The following is a 22,004-nucleotide window of genomic DNA, read 5'->3' on the forward strand; positions in this document are numbered from 1 at the left end:
TATCCACACCAAGCATCCATCCACATACATCCTCTATCTCTATTTTAATCACAATTGTTAATACAACAAAAGGGCGGGGAGTCTCTGGGTGCTGTTTCTGTTGTTCGAGTATTGCTTTGAGTCTCTTTCTCTGTGAATTGCTTTGAGAACAGACTCTGTCTAGGATGTACTAACACAATTAGCAGCTTGCAAGTTTCACACATAGAGGGAGAGAAACAGCACCAAAACCCAAGAGACCTCTTAATTAGTAATACCCTGGAATTTAAACTCTGGGGAATCAAACTCATTTGTGATTTTAATACAGAACTTCTTTAATATGATCCAACACAAGGATGCTATAAAGGGAGCCCAAATAGATAATAAGACATGCCATTTTTTAGAAGCTCCCAGGCTTTCCTGCCCCCAACCTCAGTATGCAGAATTCCACAGGCAAGAAAACCAACTGTGATTGCAAATGACTACAATGGGTTAACTTTATTAAAGGCATGATGCACACTCCCATATCACAAACTCAGGAAACTTCAACCGCAGCTACATTGCAGAGAAGATATGGTTGATAATGCAACACAAAATTCTTTGCAGGGATTTTTGTTTTGTCTCTCATACAGTCACAACAACAACAACAAATGTGAATGGGGTAATTAGTTATTTCCATGAGACATTTAAACCTAAAGACCTGTCTTGACTGGCATAGCCAGTTATTGTAATGAAATAAGAACACACCTAGCCCAGTATCCTGTCTGCAACAGTGATCAGTACCAGAGCTTCAGGGGGAGTGTACAGAACAGACGTGGACAGATCCACCTCTTTCTTTTTCCCCTCCCAGCTTCTGGCAGTCAGAGGTTTAGGATTGCCTCAAGCATGGAATTGCATCCCTGACCATCTTGGCTAAAAGCCATGGATGGACCTATCCTCCGTTAACTTCTTTAGCTCTTTGTTGAACCCAGTTACACTTTTGGCCATCACAACATCTCCTGGCAACAAGTTCCACAGGTTTCAGAGTAACAGCCGTGTTAGTCTGTATTCGCAAAAAGAAAAGGAGGACTTGTGGCACCTTAGAGACTAACCAATTTATTTGAGCATGAGCTTTCATGAGCTACAGCTCACTTCATCGGATGCATACCGTGGAAACTGCAGAAGACATTATATACACACAGAGACCATGAAACAATACCTCCTCCCACCCCACTGTCCTGCTGGTAATAGCTTATCTAAAGTGATCAAGTTGGGCCATTTCCAGCACAAATCCAGGTTTTCTCACCCTCCACCGCCCCACACACAAACTCACTCTCCTGCTGGTAATAGCCCATCCAAAGTGACCACTCTCTTCACAATGTGTATGATAATCAAGGTGGGCCATTTCCTGCACAAATCCAGGTTCTCTCACTCCCTCATCCCCCTCCAAAAACCACACACACAAACTCACTCTCCTGCTGGTAATAGCTTATCCAAAGTGACCACTCTCCCTACAATGTGCAGGATAATTGTGCATTGGGTGAAAAACTATTTGCTCTTGTTTGCGTTAAACCTTCTGCCAATTCATTTCACTGGGTGATCCTGAGTTTTTGTATTATGGGAAGGGGCAAAAAACACGCCCCTACTCACTTTTCCCGCACCATTCATGATTTTATAGTCTATCATATCCCCCCTCTTAAACAAGGGCAGAGCATGATCTTCCTTAGCTCTGGCAGAGACCTCAGAATCAAGGAAACAATTCTCACTCCTCGGGGCCAGTTTTTTAATACTTTCTAATGCTTTGGTGGAGGCATTGTGGTATTGTATTGGTGTCAATGAGATCAATACCAGCCCTATTACTATCTTAAGCATCTGAACCCAAAGATAGAATAAGTATAGCACTGATAGTAACCTAAAGATATCTGAGCAATTTCTAGCCGCACTCCGGCTTCTTTTATGGCAATCAGGGACAGTCAAGTAGGTCTCTGTTCTTCATTACAATTCCCAACCCATAAGCTTTTTATTCATTCTTTCTTACACTGCAGCCACAAAGCCCTCTGGGCCAAATGACATCACCCATATTGTAGCAAAACCACAAAAGAACTGGGAAGACAAGGCATTCGCTGTATAAACTACAGGGTAACAAAAGAGGAAGAGCGTGGGAAAAATCTGCATCGGAAAGCGACGACAACTAGACTTTTAGTGGCAGATCCTCAGCTGGAGTAAGTAGCACACCTCCTCTGAAGTTAATAAAGTGACATCGATTTATACCAGCTGATGGGTTGGGTGCTTGGATGAAAATGAATTCAGTCAGACTTAGGAAAATCAAGCGTATCTCTGCTGAAGTCAACAGACTAGCACTTTGTGTGTGAGAGGAATCTGAAGCCCTCCTTGGGCCAGAATTTCAGCCGGTATAAATGTGTATAACTCCACTGAAGCCAATGCTATGCTGATTTACACCAGAAGTGTATCTGGTCCATTGTCTGCTGCATGTGATATTAAAGGTGTATGGAGCAAGATCCCAGTGTTTGCGACTTATGTCATCATTTACAATTAAGCAAAGGAGTTGCAGAGTGTCAAACACCACCTGTCTGATTGACAGCACTTTGCACCCATATAAATGACAATACAAGCTTCAAGAGTCCCTAAATATTTCTACCATAGATAAACTCTTTGGGCTTGGTTCTCCTCTCACTTGCCTCACTTTTATGTCTATACAATTCCAGAGGCTTTTATGGAGTCGCTCCTGATTTGCACCAGTGTAAGTGAGAACAGAATGTAGTAACCATATTGCTTACATTTTGTGGTGAAACAAATTAATTCCCACTCTCTGCATGCTTTTAAAAGAAGATTGTCAATGCAGTTTGTACTGAAATAACAAAGTAAACTCTTATGGGCCATGGCACCATGTATTCTCTTGGAATGGTGGAAATAAACGGAAGCTATTTATTTTTGATCCAGCATACCAGATTGAAAAAAGAGTGGCCAGAAGAGAGGCCCAAGGCTGAAGAATGTACTGCAAAATTTAAAGTAATTTTTTGGCCATTTAGTTTTGGGCAATTTTATGCCCTTCAAACTTCACTGTGTGTGCGTGAATTTCTGCATTCTAAAAAGCCAAATTTAAATGTCTGCATTTTTTTCTGTAGAAAGAAAGAAAGAAAGAAAGAAAGAAAGAAAGAAAGAAAGAAAGAAAGAAAGAAGCCAACTTCTTTTTTTAACAAAACATTTTTGGATTCTTAACTAAGAGCTGGGGTTTTCAAAACAGCCTAGGGGGTTTAGGTGCCCAAATCCTATTCAGAGGGAGTTCAGCACCTTATTCGCTTGGGCTCATTTGAAAAATCCCAGCAGAAATTTAGAAAAACTTGATGTTCAAATGGTTTTGCCTTTGGGTGGGTGAAATTCACCTTCATGCAAAGAGCCAGACAAAGGGCTATAGTAGGACTTAAGTCACGTGTAGGCATTATCCTGCCCTCTGCACAGCGGTGAATTTCACCCTAGATCCTGCTCTTGGTGGCAAAGCTCAATGGGGCAAAGTCAAGCCCTGGGCTGTCTGCGGTGGGGTCATGCACTGTGATGTATCTTACTGGCATTTCATTCATCACTGCACAATTTTGCAACCAGTTTGGCTGTCAGGAGACAATAAAACCTTTGTCTTTCTATGCCATTTATTTATTTTTGTACTCATATTCCGGCAGTGATGAGCTTGGTGTTTGGAGCTTAGTTCCTGTCACTTCTTCTTCTGAAAGAGGTCGTCCTCAGAGAGTACGCTTTCATACCACCAGGGCTCCCTCCGGAGGAAAAGGAGAGTCCCCCGCTGCCCATTCCGCTTCCCAGGCCAGTTCCTCCTCCAAAGCCATACCCACTCGCGCTGCTGTATCCGCCTCCAGCACTAGAATTGACCACAGCTATGGTGCAAAAACAAAACCATCATAAATGCCTGGGTTTGCAGATCCACTCCAGTCAGGAGAGCACAATGCAATTGCAGCTGTGCCCAGCTGGTGCAGAGGGCCTGATTCTCCATCGCCCTGCACCTTGTGTCATGATTCACCCCAGTTCAAAGAGACTGCCAAGTGTACAAAGCAGCCATTTTGTGTGTACTTTGCACTGATTTTGCACTGGTGTAAATCACAACAAAGGGTGCAGAACAATGAAGAATCAGGCCAAGATGGTGTCATGGGAACAGGAGCATGACCTGGCAACGAGGCCCCAGTCCTGCATTAAGAAGCACTTCTGCCCACCCCTGTACCCATGCAGACTCCCATTCACAATGGGACTCCCACAAGGAAGCAGGAGTCTGCACTAGTGTATCTCATTGCAGGATCAGGGTCTAAGGGTGGCCAGTGCATGGCAAATGGTGCATTTTTGGTGCTAGCTAGAGCTGTGTGGCAACTGGATTTTTCCTTTTCACAGGAAATTCCATGCATCCAAAAAAACATTCTGTTCCAGAATAGAATGAAAAACAAATTTGAAATTTTAGTTGAAATAATTTTTAAAAACAACTGTTTCAGATTGATCGAAACGTTTCTTTTCAGTTTTGGTTTTTGAAAAAGAATTAACTTGCATATTATCAAATAAAAGAAATTAAGCGAAAAGTCTTTTTGAAATGTACAATTGGAACGCTCCATTCAGATTTTTTAAATGACATTTCATTGAAATCGACACATTTCTGCAAAACCCTTTGGTTTCAACAAAATGGCATTTTCCGATGGAGAAATGTTCAGTCAGAAAATTTCTGACCAGGTTTAGTGCTAACATCGCACAGACAGAACATCTGGTGGATGAGTATTTTTGACTTCAATGGGATTATTGATGTACTTAAATTTAAGCATGGGCTAAAGTGATTTGCTGGGGCTAGAATATTCAAAATAAATAAATACATGAATAACCATTATGGAAAAATCCTGTCAAATTTGATAGAAAGTTATCCGTTTTCATACACACTCTCATATTAAGCTGCTGTTTATAAAGGGTTCAATAAATGATCAATAGGTACTAGAAGCATGTCACATGCGGCAGCTCTGGCGCTGGGGTTCAGGAAGGTTTGTACGTGGGGCAGCTACCATGGCTGCGCTCGTGATTTTAAAGCCCTAACTCAAGTGAGCGTTGGCGTGAGTATGGCTACTCAAGCTGGGAATCACACCCCTAGCTCCTAGCCATGTCAATGAGAATCAGGCTCTGTAGGTTTGGAGGGCGCGTGAAAGGTCTATAGCAGGGGTGGGGATCCTACAGCTGGCGGGCCGGATCCGGCCTGCTGCTTCATTTCATACCGCCCGGGGCAAGTCTCTGTGCCGTGGGCCGGAAGCCCCGAGCCTCGGCACTCCCCGGCCCGTGGAGCTGGAGCTGTGAGCGCTGGCTCACCAGAAGTCCGGTCGGCTCTGCGCAGTGACCAGCAGCGACCGGCAGGTCCCTGCAGCCCCTAGGAGCAGGGGCAATCAGGGAAGCTCCACGCGCTGCCCCCGCCCCCTGTGCCGGCTTCGCAGCTCCCATTGGCCGGGGGAACCACAGCCAATGGGAGCTCCGGGAGCAGCGCCTGCAGGTACGGGCAGCACGCGCCGCGCAGAGCCTCCTGGCCCCTCTGCCTGGGGGCCGGACATGGCGGCCGCTTCTGGGAGCAGCGCAGAGCCAGGGCAGGCAGGAAGCCTGCCTTAGTCCCGCTGCGCAGCTGACTGGGAGCCACCTGAGGTAAGCGCCACTCAAACAGAGCCCACACCCTGAACCCCCTGCCCCAGGTCAGAACCCACTCCCCCACCCACACCCCTGCCCCAGCCCTGAGCCACCTCCCACACCCAAACTCCCTCCCAGAGCCCACACCCCAACCCTCCTCCCGCACCCCAACCCCCTGACCCAGCCCTGAGCCACCTCCCGCACTCCAAACCACTTGGCCCCAGCCCGGAGACCACTCCTGCACCCTAGACCCCTCATCCCCAGCCCCACACCCGCACCCCCAGCTGGAGCCCTCACCACCTCCTGCACCCCAAACCCCTGCCCCAGCTTGGAGCCCCCTCCTGCACCCTGAACCCCTCATTTATGGCCCCACCCCGGAGCCTAGGGAAGCCCTGAACCTTTCCCCCTCCTCTCCCCCGTGGGGCTTTGTGTGGCCCATGACTGATTTTTTCGGTGGGTCAGTGGCCCTTGATAGAAGAAAGGTTCCCCACCCCTGGTCTATAGGATACCATTGGGGTCTTCCTCATTCATTTTCTCTAGGGATCCAATAAAATAAAATCAATGGCCTGTGAACTCTGAAGCACGTTTTCTCCAACCTTTCTAGGGAAGGAATTAATTGTAAAGCCAACTCACAGATGCTGACACTGCCAACGTGGTCCCCAGCCAACCTGTGGAGGGAGGAAAACAAAGGCAAGAAAGAAGAAGTTTGGTTAGACTTCTCATCAGATATGGTACCCAGAGGCTTTTGGCTTTGAAGACCAGCACAATGGGAATGTATTATGATTGCTATTATAAATAATGAATATGAGACAGCTGTATCATCAGGTACTTTGTCCTTTACTAACAAACGTGCTTCATCCCTTCAAGACATGCATTGTTAATGGCACGTCCGACTCTGACAGGAGCTGATGGGGTAAATCTGGTTGGAAATTTTCCATCTACATGAGTTATTTTTAATAGAAAACCATTTTGTTGTTTTTTTTTTTGTTGACAAAATGGGTGTTTCCATGGAAAATGTCACTTTGGTCAAAACAATTTTGGAATTTGGGTTCAAAAAATGAAAATTTTCCCATGCCCAATAATCTGTTTCTACACTGAATTTTTTTTTGCCAGCAAGAGAAAACAGAACATGCTTTGAGCAGGGGGTGGGACTAGATGACCTCCTGAGGTCCCTTCCAACCCTGAGATTCTACGATTCTATGATTTATTTAAAAAAATGAAATGTTTCGAAGAAAAATCCCATCAAAACTAAAAAAAAAAAATTCATTTTCATTGAAATATTTCACCGGGGAAAAAATCAGCTCGAAACGGGATTTTTGCCATTGATGTCCATCAGAACGCAGCAGGGCACTGAAATCTGTTCTGGGCTCGCGTGGGACTGATGTGGTGCATTCGCTTTTCCCTGCCTCTGGGGTTAACTTTTCTCCCACCTCCACGAATATTCCCAATCAACAGACACACCGTTGCATTAATGCCCCAATTCAGAGAGGAGCTGAGAACTTGCCTCTCCCATTGATGATGACGGTCATTGAATCCCATCTCTCAGGATCAGGTCCTGTAAGTCATTTACCTTTATGGAGCAGTTTTAAAGCCCTGAATCCTGCTCCAGTTAAGACAGTGGTAAAACTCGTTGACATCAAAGGAAGTAGGACTGAGCCCCGGATACAGCAAATGATGTCTCATGGGAAACTGTGAACAACACTGGATCTGATTCCTCACTGCCTGGTGCCTGTCACCATTCACCCCCACGTGCAAAACCGGTGTAATGCCCCCGATCTGATGTGGGAGCATCACACCTCTTCTTTGCACAGGTGTAAATAACCATTCAAAGTGTAGGACAACGGAGAAATGGGTCCTTCTTTCTAGAAACGATTTTGCGTGCTGCGCACACCATGGGTCAGACCCTCTGGGGTAAATTGGCCTAGTTCTGATGAACTATGCCAATGATTTTAGGCCTGTATATTGCACCCACCTGCTCTCTTCTCCCTCCAGCAGCTTTCTGTAGGTGGCGATCTCGATATCCAGGGCCAGCTTGACGTTCATCAGATCTTGGTACTCCCGCAGCTGGCGGGCCATGTCCTGCTTGGCTTTATTCAGGGCAGCCTCCAGCTCCTCCTGTTTTGCCATGGCGTCTTTGATGGCCCTCTCGCCACGTTCCTCGGCCTCAGCAATGGCTGCCTCCAGCTTGGCACGCTACAAGTGCACAACACGGGACTTCAGTGTGTGTTTCAGCCCCTTGGTGTGGTATTTCTGTTCTACTATCTAGCTATGCCCTCTATGGTATCCATCCATCCCTCTATGCCATCTACGGTATTCATCCATGCATGACATCTATAGTAACCATCCATCCCTCTATGCCATCTATGGTATTCATCCATCCATCTTTGTACTGGATGGACAGACACACAAATAGCTAGACCTATCCATCTATCTATCCATCCATCTATCTGTTGATGACATCTTTGTATCAGAGAGAGATATACACAGAGAGAGATGGACTATCTATCTATTTATCTATGTATCTAATCTAGGCATTCCCAATGCACAATGAGTTAGTTGACTTCTTCTTAGAAGTCACTCCAGCTGGAGCTGCCATTCTAGATTGGACCTTGGGTCCATCTATGGTAGTTGGGCAATGAGCAAGACCTGACCTTCCAGAGGAGGACAAAAGACTCCCAGTGCAATCTGCCTGTCTACAGATGGATTGTATTTCTAGTGCACCCTTTACTGTAGGATCAACATTACATACATCTGTAGAATAATACAACTGTTGGGATGGAAGGCTTGGTTTTAAACTGCCATTCATTATTCAAAAGCAGCTTTACTGGCTCACACTATTTGCTTATGAATGTGTGTTCCAGCCACCCTGCCCTGAAACCAAATAAACACCGCTGAGTGATTTACAATAGCTTATCTCCCCACTTTTTGTGCACTCTGGTTATTCATTGCAAATATCCATGCCTTGCAGGCAGTGAGCCATCAACTTTGCAGGAGTTTTAAACATCCCTTTGATGCACTGATTAAAGCGGCAGGATAAAGTGAAGAAAAACCCCAGCCTGGCTGAATGAGCAGATTGTGTGCACATCTGGCTCTTCCCTGATACAGAAAGGGAGTGGAGAAGTTAGGTGGATGGATCATAGAAGTCAGAGATGGCAAAGAATTGAAGTGTCATGTCCCTCTCCGTAACCCATGCAGGATTGCTCCCTATTGCACTGAAATTAAAAACCCTGGATGGCTCGTGGCAGCTGACTTGGGCTTGTGGGTCTCAGGCTGTGGGGCTGTAAAACTGCATTGTAGACCTTGGGGTAGAGTGGCCATTTGTCCCGTTTTGGCTGGGACAGTCCCTTTGTGGCAAAGGTGGGCATTTGTCAAAAAAGTGGGGAGTGAAAGAACATGCGGGGGGTGAGTGGGGATGCCAGCCCCGTGCAGAGTGGGAGGCAGGGCTCAGGCAGGGGGCAGACAGGGCTTAAGCAAACAGCTACGCCAGCCCCAGCCTTGCGTGGGGGGCAGGCAGGGCTCGGGGGACCAGCGATGCCAGCCCTGCATGGGGGGGCTCGGGCGAGCAGCTCAGGACAACCCTGTGTGGGGGGAGGCAGGGGAAGGTCTCAGGCTAGCCCCACACAGTGTCTCTTTTTCCCTTTGGGAAATATGGTCACCCTACATTGAGGCTCAGGTTGGAGCCTGGGATCTGAGATCCTCCCCCATCGCGGAACCCACCTTGAATTGTCCCTTAGAGTACATACTAACTACCTATGCTAAACAATGTGTTCCACCTTGAATTTAGCTGTAACGCTCAAAGTTCTTTTCCCAGACCTGAAGAAGAGCTCTGTGTTGTTTCTCTCACCAACAGAAGTTGGTCCAATAAAAGATATTATCTCCCCTGCATTGTCTCGCTATTAACCTGTGTGTCAAGCGCATCTGCTGCAGTGCTTCATGGGAGTTGTAGTCCCATGTTCCTCATGGCCCCATTCTTTTTTATGGGCCCGGCTCGCCAGTCAGACTCCATCCTCCATGATGCACTGGAGTGCCTCGCTGTGGCTGAGCCATCATGACATAGAGCCAGGAATAGAAACCACGTTTCCCGACTCCTACAATAGTGCCCTATCCACTAGACCATGACTGTAATGGAAGTACTCCCAGAGTAAAGCACTGGCCAGTGGAAGTCATGGTGGCAGTACTGGGATCAATATAACAACGGACACCTGGACATGTTGCCTTCCCTCGCAAGATCTTCCTCTTCTGACATTATAACTGCAGCTTTCTCCAAGTGCTTTTAATAGGCACTGACCTTAAGACCTCTTACTGTATTTATGAACCTTCTTTCTATTAAACTCATGACTCAACACACTCTGGAAGAAGCAGCAGGAAAACCAGGCCAACGCCTCACCTGGCTTTTCACGTTGTCAATTTCAGCCTGCAGTCTGTGGATCATGCGGTTAATCTCCGTGATCTCGGTCTTGGTGTTGCGCAGTTCATCACCGTGTTTCCCCGCAGTGGCCTGCAGCGTCTCAAACTGTGGTACACAACAACAGCTCCGTAAAGGACAGTCATCATGGTAGCTCTCAATGGCCCCTCACAGACTAGCCTCTCCAGACACATATTAAATAGCAGAAACTCCGAGTTCCCCTATTTCCATCATCGCTCACCTTGGTTTGGTACCAGGACTCAGCTTCCATTCGGCTCTTGTTGGCCATTTCCTCGTACTGCGCTTTGACCTCAGCGATGATGCTGTCCATATCCAGGTTTCGGCTGTTGTCCATCGTGAGGACCACAGAGGTGTCAGAGACCTGTGCCTGCAGCTCACGAAGTTCCTGTGAATTACATTAAACACATTATAATCTCAATTGGCTAATTTTCTATCTCAGCTGAGCTTCAGGGTTGCCAACTTTCTATTTGCAGAAAATCGAATACCCTTGCCCCGCTCCCTGCCCCACTCCTTTTCCAAGGCCACGCGCCCCTGCTCACGCCATGTCCCTCCCTCTGTCGCTCGCTCTCCCCCACCCTCACTCACTCACTCATTTTCATCGGGCTGGGGGAGGTGTTTGGGGTGCGGGGGGTGGCGAGTGGTGGTGAGGGCTATGGGTATGGGCTCTAGGGTGGGGCTGGGGATGAGGGGTTTGAGGTGCAAGAGAGGGCGCTGGGCTGAGGCAGGGGGTTGGGGTATGGGAGGGGGTATGGGATCTAGGCTGGGGGGTGTGGGCTTTGGGGTGGGCCATAAATGAGGGGTTCAGAGTGCAGGAGGGGGATCCAGGATGGGGCAGGGGGTTGGGGTGTGGGGGGGTAAGGGCTCCAGCTGCAGGTACAGGCTCTGGGGTGGGACCAGGGGTTTGGGGTGCAGGAGAGGGCTCCAGGCTGAGGCAGGGGGTTGGGGTGTGGGAGGGGGTATGGCCTATGGTCTGGGGGGTGCAGGCTCTGGGGTGGGGCATAAATGAGGGGTTCAGGGTGCAGGAGAGAGATCCGGGCTGGAACAGGGGGTTGGGGTGTGGGGGGAGTGAAAGTTCTGGCTGGGGGTGTGGGCTCTGGGGTGGGGCCGGGGTTTGAGGTGCAAGAAGGGGCTCTGGGCTGGGGAAGGGGGCTGGGGAGCAGGATGGGATGCGGGCTCTGAGCGGTGCTTACCTCAGGGGGCTCCTGGGAAGCTGCCAGCATCTCCCTCCGGCTCCTAAGCGGAGGCACGACCACGTGTCTCTCTGCACTGCCTGCACCTGCAGGCACCGCCCCCTCAGCTCCCACTGTCCAGGGTTCCTGGCCAATGGAAGCAGCTGAGCTGGTGCTGGGGGCGGGGGCAGCGCACAGAGCCCCCGTGGCCATCCCTCTGCCTAGGAGCCAGAGGGAGATGCCGGCAGCTTTCCGGGAGTCACACAGGAGCTTGACTTTTAACGTCAGTGGTGCTGACCCGCAGCTGCCAGGGTCTCTGGGTTCCAAAACCAGACACCTGACAACCCTAGCTGAACTGTTTGATCTCTCTCTTCTGTTCTAAGGTGTTACTTGTAGAAACCAATTAAGATCAGAAAAGAGAAGCAAAGGAAAGGAAAGGAGATAAGAAGAAACTTGTCAAATAAATCATTAGCCAGGAAGGAATCCAACTAAGTGTCGCAATACAGTAGCTGCCAAAACAGATCATTCTGATGCTGCAAGGTGAAGAAAAAAAGCAGAGATGTACCTGACACCTGTATCCAAACTCACCCAAAGTTTAAGGGGGGTCAAGGAGCTTTGCCCCTCTGTAGAGAAAGGAGCCCAGCTGTGATGTGAAGGGCCAGATCCAAATTCATTCAAAGTTTGGATCCAGAGTTTTGGATCAGGCCCAACTTTACTACAAAGTTAGGGCCAGATTCTACCACTCTTAGCCAAGGATGTAAAGAGACTATCTCGCCATCTGAGCAAGCCAGGTTTAAAGTAAGAGGGCAGGGAGGGATAAATTAGAGATGGCTGCTCCTACTCTCCCTAGCAAAGGCAGGTGAGAGCTCCTGCAGTGGGGTGACCACCCCACACGGGACTGAAAGGGTTAAGGTGGCGAGGCAGGCCAATGAACTCCAGAGGCTGGAGGAAGAGCCAGGAGCAGGGAACTAATTGGAAGCAGGTTCAGCTGGGCAGGAACAGGTGGGGCCTGTAGAAAGCCAGGTAGCTGGCAAAAGTTGAGGAGTGCTGGGAAAGGCTGCAGGAAGGCAGGCAGCAGTCACTCCCTGGGAAGCAGGAGAAGGTTTGGAGCTGGTACACCCAGAGAGAGAAGGGGAACCAGGTGTGGTAGGAAGCAGTCTAGGGAAGGAGCAGTGAGGACGGAGACAGGAAAGCCCAGAATGGCTGAGCTGTGGGGGGTCCCTGGACTGGAACCTGGAATTGAGGGCAGGCCTGGATTCCCCTGCCAGCCACTGAGGGAGTGAATGGGAAGACTGCCTAGGACGGCTGGACAGGAAAGACTGGAAGGGGGAAAGTGCTGAGTGATCTAGCCGGAAGGAAGAAGACGCTGTGGTTCCTGGAGTGAGAGTGTGGCTGCAGACCAGAGGGAGAAGCGGAGCAATGGCATGCAAATTGCAGAAGGGGCGTCAACCTCAAGAGCTAATCCCCAGAGTGACCAGGAGGAGGCGCCAGACCAGAGGGGAGTGGTGCCCTCTGTGACAATTTGGTGGAGAACGCAGGCACATGGTTGCTCCTGCTACAAGGGGAGGTTGAGAGACTGTGGTGGACTGTGAAAGACTGTATAAGGCAGTTACCCTGATGCAAGGGGAGCAGGACAGACTATAATAGAGACACTTGAGGCAAAGTGGCAATGGAGCCGCAGTGCGCGGAAGCTTTCTTTGCAGAAGGCATTTAGACCCTCCCAGGAAGGACTCCAGAATCCCCCCACCCCCTGCAGAAGTTGGGGGGATGACAAACAGCAGGGATGGATCCAGGCCCTGCTGCAGCAGGTGCTGGAGAACCAGCAGAGACAGTGGGAGACACGTTGGTATGTGCAGAATTATTTGGCACAGCTGGCCAAACTGCAGCAGGCTCTAGTTATAAGCTCCTGCAGGAAGAAATTAGTAGAGGCCTCAGGGAGCAAGATAGGAAGGAAGATATCAGAGCTAGGAGGCTGGAGGCCTGGGCACCAGGAGTGTTACGCCTGTGAGTGAGGAGAACACCAGAAAAGGGAATGCCCCTGCTAGGATGGGGAAGAGAGGAAAGCCCCAAAGAGTGCGTCCTGTGGGGAGAACAGGAAAAGGAGGGGCATGTTTTGCCTGTGGTCAGTGGGAGCACCTTTGGAGGAGATGCCCATACATGAGCTGTGAGGTGAAGGCAAGCCCAGGGGAAGGGGCTGCGCAAGAGAAGGCCAAAAGGAAGCCTTGCTGACAAGGCAAAGAAAAGGGTTTGCTTTGGGTGCCATGAGGCTGGCCATGTAAAAAGGCATTGCCCACTTAAGAGAGGGTGTGGTAGCAAAGGGGAAGTATGGGTCCCAGTGAGGCAGGAAAAAAGGGGTTATGAGATAGAACAATTGGGACAGAGAGGGCCCAGGTGAACGTAGGAACGACCACAGAAGGGCAGCAGACTACGGTGGGGACTCAGACCCTGATGGAAAGGGTATTGGAGGCTTTCCAATCGGAACTGGAGGGAGACCCAAGGTGGAGTCTTCAGGCATCATGACCAGGACTCAGTGAACTTCTTTTGCCACCAGAAAATCAATATTAATTTTTTTTTAGCTTGCACCACTTGCATCTTCTGCAGTAAACTCGCTTCAGAAGGAAACCTGTGATCCCCTGGCTCCCGAGTCTGTTTAAATACAAAGCTCACATGGAACAAAGAGCCGGATTTGCTAAACGGTGATTTGAGTCGTCTATGCAAATTACGATCAACCAGGGGGCCTACACGTGTTGCCACAGGAAGAGCTCTATTGTCAACTGTCCAGGACCCAAAGGGAAAATTTCGAAGTGGGGTATAAATTAAGGCTAGTTGAAAATTTTCCACTGAAACTTAAAATTGGATTTTTGACTAAGCAAAATAAAATTTTGTGAGAAGTGTCTGCTTTCCAGGGCAAATTTCAATTTTTGGCCAGAAAATGGAAAGTCTGAAAACGAAAATATTTTGATGATTAAATGCCACGGTGGTGCCTCATGAGTAATTGAAGTGCCTTGTGCCCCCATTCTCCTGTATAGACCAGGGTCCCCAGTTGGACTTCATCTTCCATAGTGCACCACTGCTTTGTGAGTGCCGTACTACACTGCTTTCCCCTACCGTAAGGAAGGACTGTGGTGCATCATGGGAGACGTAGTCTGACTAGGGAGTCTGGTCTATAGAAGAGAATGAGGTCCTGGAAGTACAACTCACAGGAGGCACAAGGATGGCATTTCATAATCAAAATATGTGGAGTTTTTGCCAAAATATTTTGTCTAAAACACACACACACACATGCGTTTTCCAATCAGCTCTATTAGAAATGCAGTCACAAAATAAATTCACAACACTAGAGTTCTTCTTCAGCTCTTGTGTCTTTCATCACGGATGACAAGAAATCATTGCATGAGATCACAGGGACTGCAAACTTCATTTGATCTGTTTTACCCTCAAGCTGTTGCTTGGGTGGCCATGGGCTGTATTTTATGACACCGGGGGACTGGGACAAATATAGCACTTTAGGGCTTCATTTTTGAGCATCACTGAACAGATCCTCACAGTCTGAACCTCTTGCTCATATGCATAGGACCTGATTCTCCTCCTTACAAAAGTATAACTCTATAATCTTTCCGGAAGCTATTCCTGATTCTCACTTGTTTAAGTGAGAGAAAAATCAAGGTCTATCCATCCAACCATCCATAATATTTACATACCATAGCCACAAATCACGAAGCATCTCCTTGGAAACGTCAATCACTGATGGAGTTACACATCATCAGTCTGTCTATGATAGAGGGAAAGGGCACTTACTGCTTCGTAGAGAGACCTCAGGAAGTTGATCTCATCGGTCAAGGCATCTACCTTGGCCTCCAGCTCCACCTTGTTCATGTAGGAAGCATCGACATCCTGAAGAATAATCAAGACACCAAGTTTGGCTTCTGTGGAGGTCAGGGGTGCTCACTGTGTCTGAAAATCAGGGTGTTTATTCAGGTTCCCAGATAAGGATTCGGGTGTTGCCTACGTCCAGGGCTAGTCTATACTAGAAACATTACCGCGCCTCCGCCCCTTTGAAACTCAACTTCTGCGATTTCGTTCAAAGATCGTGCCACTCACCTTTTTGAGAACGACAAACTCATTCTCTGCTGTCGTGCGCTTGTTGATTTCATCTTCATACCTGATGGGAGGAAAGGAAGCGGCGTGCGTGAGAGTGAAAGCTGGTCAGGAGTTTTTAGACAAAACATTTTCTCGTCGTAAAACGCCCGTTTGTGGAAACGGACACTGTCGGTTTGGATAAATCTCCCGATTTGAGAAATGGGTTTTTTTTTTTCATTTTGAAATTGTACAAACAGGACTGTTTTACATTTTAGACACAAAGCTTCGTTTTTCGGTTCCAAGTGACTTTTTTGTTTTGAACTTTCACTTCATTTTCTTGACCTTAAAAATAGCCTTAAAAATGTTAAAACGTTGAAATTGAAACACAACATTTCAGTTGGGCCCAATCTGATCTTTTCCCAGATTATCAGTTTACACATATCTGGGGGATTTTGACTTTTTGTTTTGATATGGGGTGGGGAAAAAGTCAAATCTCAGAAACTCTCATGGAATGGGAAAGCACCCACCTCTAGCTAGACCCCAGCCAAAAATTCACAATGAATAACTTAGCTGATCAATTTAACCTCTTGATCCATTTGAGAATCATCTCCAGTCAGCGTATGATTTCCCACGATGTGTTTGTCATTTGAAATTGTTTGCTGCAGGTTCTGCAGAGTGCTATTTAAAGTGGGGGGGGGCACATAGATTTGCCCCCTCCCTCATCTTACCCTCCTTTTCCCTTCTTAGGGCTCCCCCGAGCCGCCTGAGCTCCCAGCCTATGAGCAGCCCCTACACTCACACCCTCCAAATTTAAGAAAATAATCCTTAGTCCTAGATCCTCAGCTGGTGTAAATCAGTAATGGTACTACTCCTATTTACATCAGCTGAGGGCCTGACCCTTGGTCTGCCCAAACAGCTCATTGCAAGTGTCTAATATTTGAAATTCATGCTGTGTTATTTGTCTTTGATTGGACACATAAGTCACATGCTATTGTTTAGGCTGCCTGTTTGGATGAGCGGTAACTCATGGAATCAGATTCCTGGTGCAAAGAGTCACAACTTCCTCCCCAGGATACCCACCAAAAGCGAATGCTGGTCCAAAAAGGGTGTGAACAGTTACAGCAAATTCATTCAAACATCTTCCAAACTTGTCTGGCAGTATTTCCTCCTCCTCGTTATCATTGCTATTGTTATGCATATCTTTATACCAGGATTTCAAAGCATTTTGCAGGCATTGATTAAGCCTCAATATACCAGTAGAAGGTAAGCAAGTCTAATTAGCCCCTTTCACAAATGGGGAAACTGAGTCACAGAGAGGCTATGGCTCAAATTTTCCAGTGCTCTCTAATTTGGGCTACATCAGTTTCTGGTTATCCATTTTTATCACGAGCTGTTTGTACTACAGTTGCATCTAGGAGCCCGGGTGACGGACCAGGACCCCATTATGCAACGCACTGTACAATCACAGAGCAAAAAGACCCATCTTTAGATGCAATGGGCTAGATCCTTTACATCCTTCCACAGTCTTAACTGGAGCCACACTAATTTACACCCCCAAGGATCTGGCTCATAAACCCTGATTTTTAAGAATGCTGAACATTCATAACTCCAGCTGAAATTAACAGGCACTATCGGAGCCCAGCGGCACCTCTGAAATGCAGGCCTGCACGTAAGTCACTTGCCCAAGTGAATCCACAGCAGAGTGGAAAATGCAACCTGGAACAACCTGAAACCCAGTACAACAGCCCCTGAAATCCCCAGCACAGCAACTCCGTGTTTTTCATTCTAGCTGAGCAGAGCTGTCTGTGAGATACTATTGTTGGGATCATAATAGCTGCTCTGTTTGCTTACACGGCTGCTGCACAGCTGGTACGAAACCTGTTGCTTTCCAAAGTGCTTTGAGGAACCTTGAGTTCAACAGGCACCCTATAGGCTGCAGTTCTGGTTTATGTTGCCTGCAGCAGAACGGTGCGTTGCATATACAGAGTCAGGTCTTCAGCTCGTAAAACTCAATGCGACGTTGCATATACAGAGACAGGTCTTCAGCTCGTAAAACTCAATGTGACTCCATTGAAATCAATGGAGCTGCACGAATTTATAGGAGCTGAGGATCTGGCATTCGTGAGCAAATTGCATACCCTGACATTGACACTGGCATGCTCTGCACACAGAACCTGTAGTATGGAGAGAAAGGGAATGAAATAAGTGAACAGATGTCAAAGGAGTTACCTGCCTCACCCCAAATAAGGGTATGTCTTCGGTGCACGTAGGTCTGAGCCCAAGCCCCTTCCATCCCCATACAAATCGTTCTGACTTGGGTCAGCAAGCATCCCGGTCCCAGAACCTTGCTTGGCCAGAGGGTCAGAGGCCGAGTCCCGCTCAGTGGATGGGTCCAAGCCCTGTCATTTTGCAGTGTGGATGCAGCTCAAGCACAGACCCGAGTCAGAAGGACTGAGTCGTACACTATGAATGTATTAGCACAGCTGGGAGACCCGGGTCCAGCAATTGTAAGCCCCAGTTTACAATGCAGTGTGGATGGTCAAGCGCAGACGTGGAAACACCAAGTCCACAAGTCTGGGTCCCACAGACCCGGGTTTACAATGCAGTCTTGGCATGCCCGTTATCGGTGTCAATCCAGGTACCAAATTCAGTATGACTCGCACCTGATCGGATGTAAAGTGGTGTAAATCAGGAGCAACTCCACTGATGTTACTAGTGTAAAACTGATATGAGTGAGAGAAGAATCACAACCATCTTGATTAGCTTCATGCTTCAAAATGCTTAGGGCCCGATTCTTATTTACACTTTGACCCTTTTTTACACTGCTCTGCCTTTGTAAAGGGGCCTTGCAGTGGGGGTTAATTACAGGCACACTCAATTTAAGACCCCTTCACCTTGCCAGAGCTTTGAAGTCCCTGTGCTTGATTCTCTACTGCCTTTGCACCTGGGCAGGCATTTACACCCACTTTGCTCGGCACCAGAGAAGCTACACTTACGCCAGCTGAGGATCCTGGGCTGAGGAATGGAAGCTTTTTAAACCCTCTTCGCACAGGTGTAAAGCACTGCTCCATAGGTGAGATATTAATAACCCAAGCAATGGGGGACATCCATTAGGCAGGAGATAATGCAGCCCCCAACAGTCTTTGTTTTGTTTCATCTACACGCCTCTCAGCTGCACCTGTGCAGGGATTACCGGTTATTGACTTTTCTCCTGACACTCCCTGGGGTTTATCTGCGCTATTTACAGTTCCTGTCTGCTCCAGTTTGCCAACTCAGATGGGCGCGGCCTGGGATGAAAGGAGTGAGGAGTGGTTTGAGTTGGACTTTCCCAAAGGAGTTGGTTAAGATTGAGAAGCCCCTTGTTAGATCACAAGTCATTTCCCCCCCCATTGTTTCCATGGGTCTATGTCAACGACAGGTAGGCAGCATTATGAATCATAGGGACCTACACTATAGGTAGCGTTGCCTACTGAATAGTTTTAGCACTGAAAGTGGCAGTGTGGACACAGCTTTGGGAGACCTGTCTCTGCCACTGGCCTGCTGAGTGACCTTAAGCAAGTCATTTCACTGCCCTGTGCCTCAGTTTCCCCACCGGTAAAAGCGTTGTAAAGTGCATTGAGACCTACTGACAAACTGTGCTGTATAAGAGCTAGGTGTTATTATCTTTAATAGCTGTGATATATGTAATTTAGCATTTTATACGATGATGTTGTGACATTACCAAAGCAGAACATGGTGATGTTTTCAGGAAGAACTATTTTGAAAGCGCCATTCCACACACAAAAAATTGAAAAAATTCCTTTTGTCTGTTACAATTCAGAACCAAAACACATTCTGAAATGTCAGCATTTCCCCCCGGGAGTGGAAATGCTGTTTCCCAGCCGTCTCTAGTACAAAGTCTCTGTTTGCAAACAAAGCTTTCTCCCTGGCTGCAATCGATCTGTCTTTCCTTCTGGAGAGGGTTTCCGTTCCCTCTTCCGATACTGTAACTGTAAGTCAGCCAAAGGTCAGCCACTGACTACAGGGTTGGAAATCTCTTCTGAATGAGCCATCTAAATTGCCTTAGCACATACAGATCACGTCCCTTAGAAGTTTAGATAGATTCTACAGAACTGTGTTGCTAGAAGCTGGCAGACCCTGGTCATCGGTGGGCGGGATCGAACCTGGGACCTCAGTGCATGAGCCTCTACTGCATGAACTAAAAGCTATTTGGGGACACACACAAACACACCCCCATATGGCCCTTAACTAAGGTTGTAGAGCAGACTCATTAATATAACACACACACACACACACACACACACACACGTCTCGGTGCAACCAGATGGGACAGAACACCACACCAAGCAATAGCAAGCAATTACTGTGCTGGCGTGTAAGCTATTTTCTGCAGGGGGTCATAGTCCCCTGCCTTAAAAAGGATCCCCCATTGAAGAGCCTGAGCCACCTTTGCAAGGATGTCAGACAGCTCTCCTGGGCTCAGCATACCGTTAGACAACTAGATGATACATTACTTGTTCCTGAAATCCTCCACAAGATCCTGCATGTTCTTCAACTCGCCCTCCAGGCGCCCTTTGTCATTCAGCCACCCGTCGAGCTGCCTCCGCAGGTTGTTGATGTAGGCCTCAAACATGGGAGCAATGTTGCTGCGGGTGGTCTTTTGGTCCTGCAGGAGGCTCCATTTGGTCTCCAGTATTTTGTTTTGCTGCTCCAGGAAGCGGACCTGCAAGCCAGGAGGGGAACCAGACCTTGTTAGCGAGCCAGCTATAACGGCACAAAGCTAGGAGAATAGTCTATCACTGCAAGGACATGCATGTTGTATGAGATGTGGGGGAAGGGAAAGGCATCTGAACTATTCAGGGAGAGAGTTTGAGATTCTGAAACGAGATAACACCCCAGATTTCTTACTACTGGTTCACTAGGCAAATGCAGCTTTTTCTTGTTAGAGAGGGACAGATTTGGCTTCCCCTGGGAATCTGCCTAATGACTTTGAGGGTAACTGGATCATAGAGCTGAACGCCCGTCACCCTTCGAGGGGATTTAAAAATTCCCAGCCTGGATTCCCATCCAAATTTTACAAATGGGTCAGTTGCCCAACTGGGGTAAAACAGCGGAGCTAAATGGGTGTCAATTAACTTCAGTAGAGCCACACCGATTTACAGCAAGCCTTGAGAACAGGTCAACTCAAAGCCCCAGATCCAAGCACTGCCTTGAATTTGGTGGCGTTGGATTGGCACCCAGATCTGACCTTTTGGGGCTTCTGAAATCTCTGGGATTTTTACAGCGTAGCCTAGGTTCCCTGAATGGCCCCAGCTTAATCAACAGGGAGCAAGCACCAAGGCCTTCACTGAAGCAAAAATTGTTGTGGAAGTCAACATGAGTAAGAATTCAATAAGGGCTACAGGATAATTTTACCATCCATCTTTAGAACTACGGGGCCTGATCCAAAGTCTAGGGAAAGTCCCCCGCTGGTTTCACTGGGGTTTGGATCATCTCCTGAGTTGCCACCCGTTCCTGCATCTCACCTTGTCGATGAAGGAGGCGAATTTGTTGTTGAGGGTCTTGATCTGCTCCTTCTCCTCTTTACGGACCATCTGGAGGGTGGGGTCGATCTGCACGTTGAGGGGCGTCAGGAGGCTCTGGTTGATGGTCACCTCTTGGATGCTGGCAGGTGTGAACCCACCACCGGCTCCTGCGCCAAACCCAGTGCCCAGCCCATATCCAGAGTGGACGCTGTAGGAGCTGCCTCCTCCAGCGCCCAGCGAAATCCTCTTGTTGGCAGAGCCTAGGCTATAGAGACTGGAGCTGCCAAAGCCACCTGCCCTTCCCAAGCTGGCACCCCCGCCCAAGGCACGGGTCGAGGAGACAGTGCTGACTCGGACCTGTCTAAAGCCCCCTGGGGGAGCAGCCGAGCGAGAACTGAAACTTACAGCCCTCGACATGGTTACTGGGCTGGGTTCTGTCCTTCCCCTCCCGAGAAAACTCAGGCAGGCTACAGGGGAGATCAGGAGAGATCAAGTGCGTCCCTCTGAGCCTCCCTCTCCTTTTATCCGTTAGAAGAGCAGGGCTTGGTTTGAGGGCAGAGAAAGGATCATTTTACGGAGGGGTGGGTGTGTCTGGCAGCTGTCCTACCTCTTTCAATCTGCTGAAGGCGGACCGTTGACATAGTATCTCTGCTCTCCTCTCACAGATGTTAGCAGAGGGTTCTTTTACTCCTGAACCTTCCTTTGTTTCCTTGCGGCTTAGAGAGAACTTTCACAGCCTCGAGACATTGGCATTATTTTGGATATTTCCTCTAGGTTCACACAAGCAAAAATAAAAGGCAGCCATCCCTTAGCAGTAATTTCAAACATAGGGGGACCTGATTCTCATTTACACAAAGCCCCTTTACACTGCTCTGGCTCTGCACAGGAGCCTTAAAAAGGAGCAAATGCACGTGACGTTGCCAGGGCTGTTCTCCATGACACAGCCAGAATGGGGGGAAGGGGCCTTTTGAGAATCAAGCCCAGACAATCTGACATAAATCAAGAAATCTATAACAACCACCTTACTTCCTCCACAAGAAACAATACAGTAGAACCTCAGAGTTACAAACACCTTGATAACGGAAGTTGTTCAGAACTCTGAAATATTCGTAACTCTGAACAAAACATTAGGGTGGTTCTTTCAAACGTTTACAGCTGAATATTGACTTAATACAGCTTTGAGAC

At 48.1% G+C, this 22,004-nt stretch overlaps 1 protein-coding gene across 1 annotated transcript; it reads right to left on the reverse strand.

Annotated features, from left to right (window-relative positions):
• Positions 1 to 448: 448 nt before the first annotated feature.
• On the reverse strand, positions 449 to 21,358 carry LOC311510261 (keratin, type II cytoskeletal cochleal-like). The gene is made up of 9 exons (XM_084609790.1): positions 20,820 to 21,358; positions 19,809 to 20,017; positions 15,316 to 15,376; positions 15,013 to 15,108; positions 10,266 to 10,430; positions 10,007 to 10,132; positions 7,592 to 7,812; positions 6,253 to 6,287; positions 449 to 3,860 (listed from the first exon to the last, which is right to left on the reverse strand). Exons 1-9 carry the CDS (start codon positions 21,234 to 21,236, stop codon positions 3,673 to 3,675), a joined length of 1,518 nt encoding a protein of 505 aa, XP_084465916.1. The 5' UTR covers positions 21,237 to 21,358; the 3' UTR covers positions 449 to 3,672.
• Positions 21,359 to 22,004: the final 646 nt, after the last annotated feature.

The sequence above is a fragment of the Lepidochelys olivacea genome (assembly GCF_965140295.1).
Source record: "Lepidochelys olivacea isolate rLepOli2 genome assembly, chromosome: 20".
Taxonomy (NCBI): Eukaryota; Metazoa; Chordata; order Testudines; family Cheloniidae; genus Lepidochelys; species Lepidochelys olivacea.

Excerpts from the sequence above, each read along its gene's own strand:
- LOC311510261 (XM_084609790.1), bottom strand. The coding sequence starts at position 21,236 with ATGTCGAGGGCTGTAAGTTTCAGTTCTCGCTCGGCTGCTCCCCCAGGG. Across the intron at positions 15,377-19,808 it reads GTGGAGGATTTCAGGAACAA|GTATGAAGATGAAATCAACA; the intron begins GTAATGTATCAT and ends TCCTCCCATCAG. Across the intron at positions 15,109-15,315 it reads AGTTTGTCGTTCTCAAAAAG|GATGTCGATGCTTCCTACAT; the intron begins GTGAGTGGCACG and ends ATTATTCTTCAG.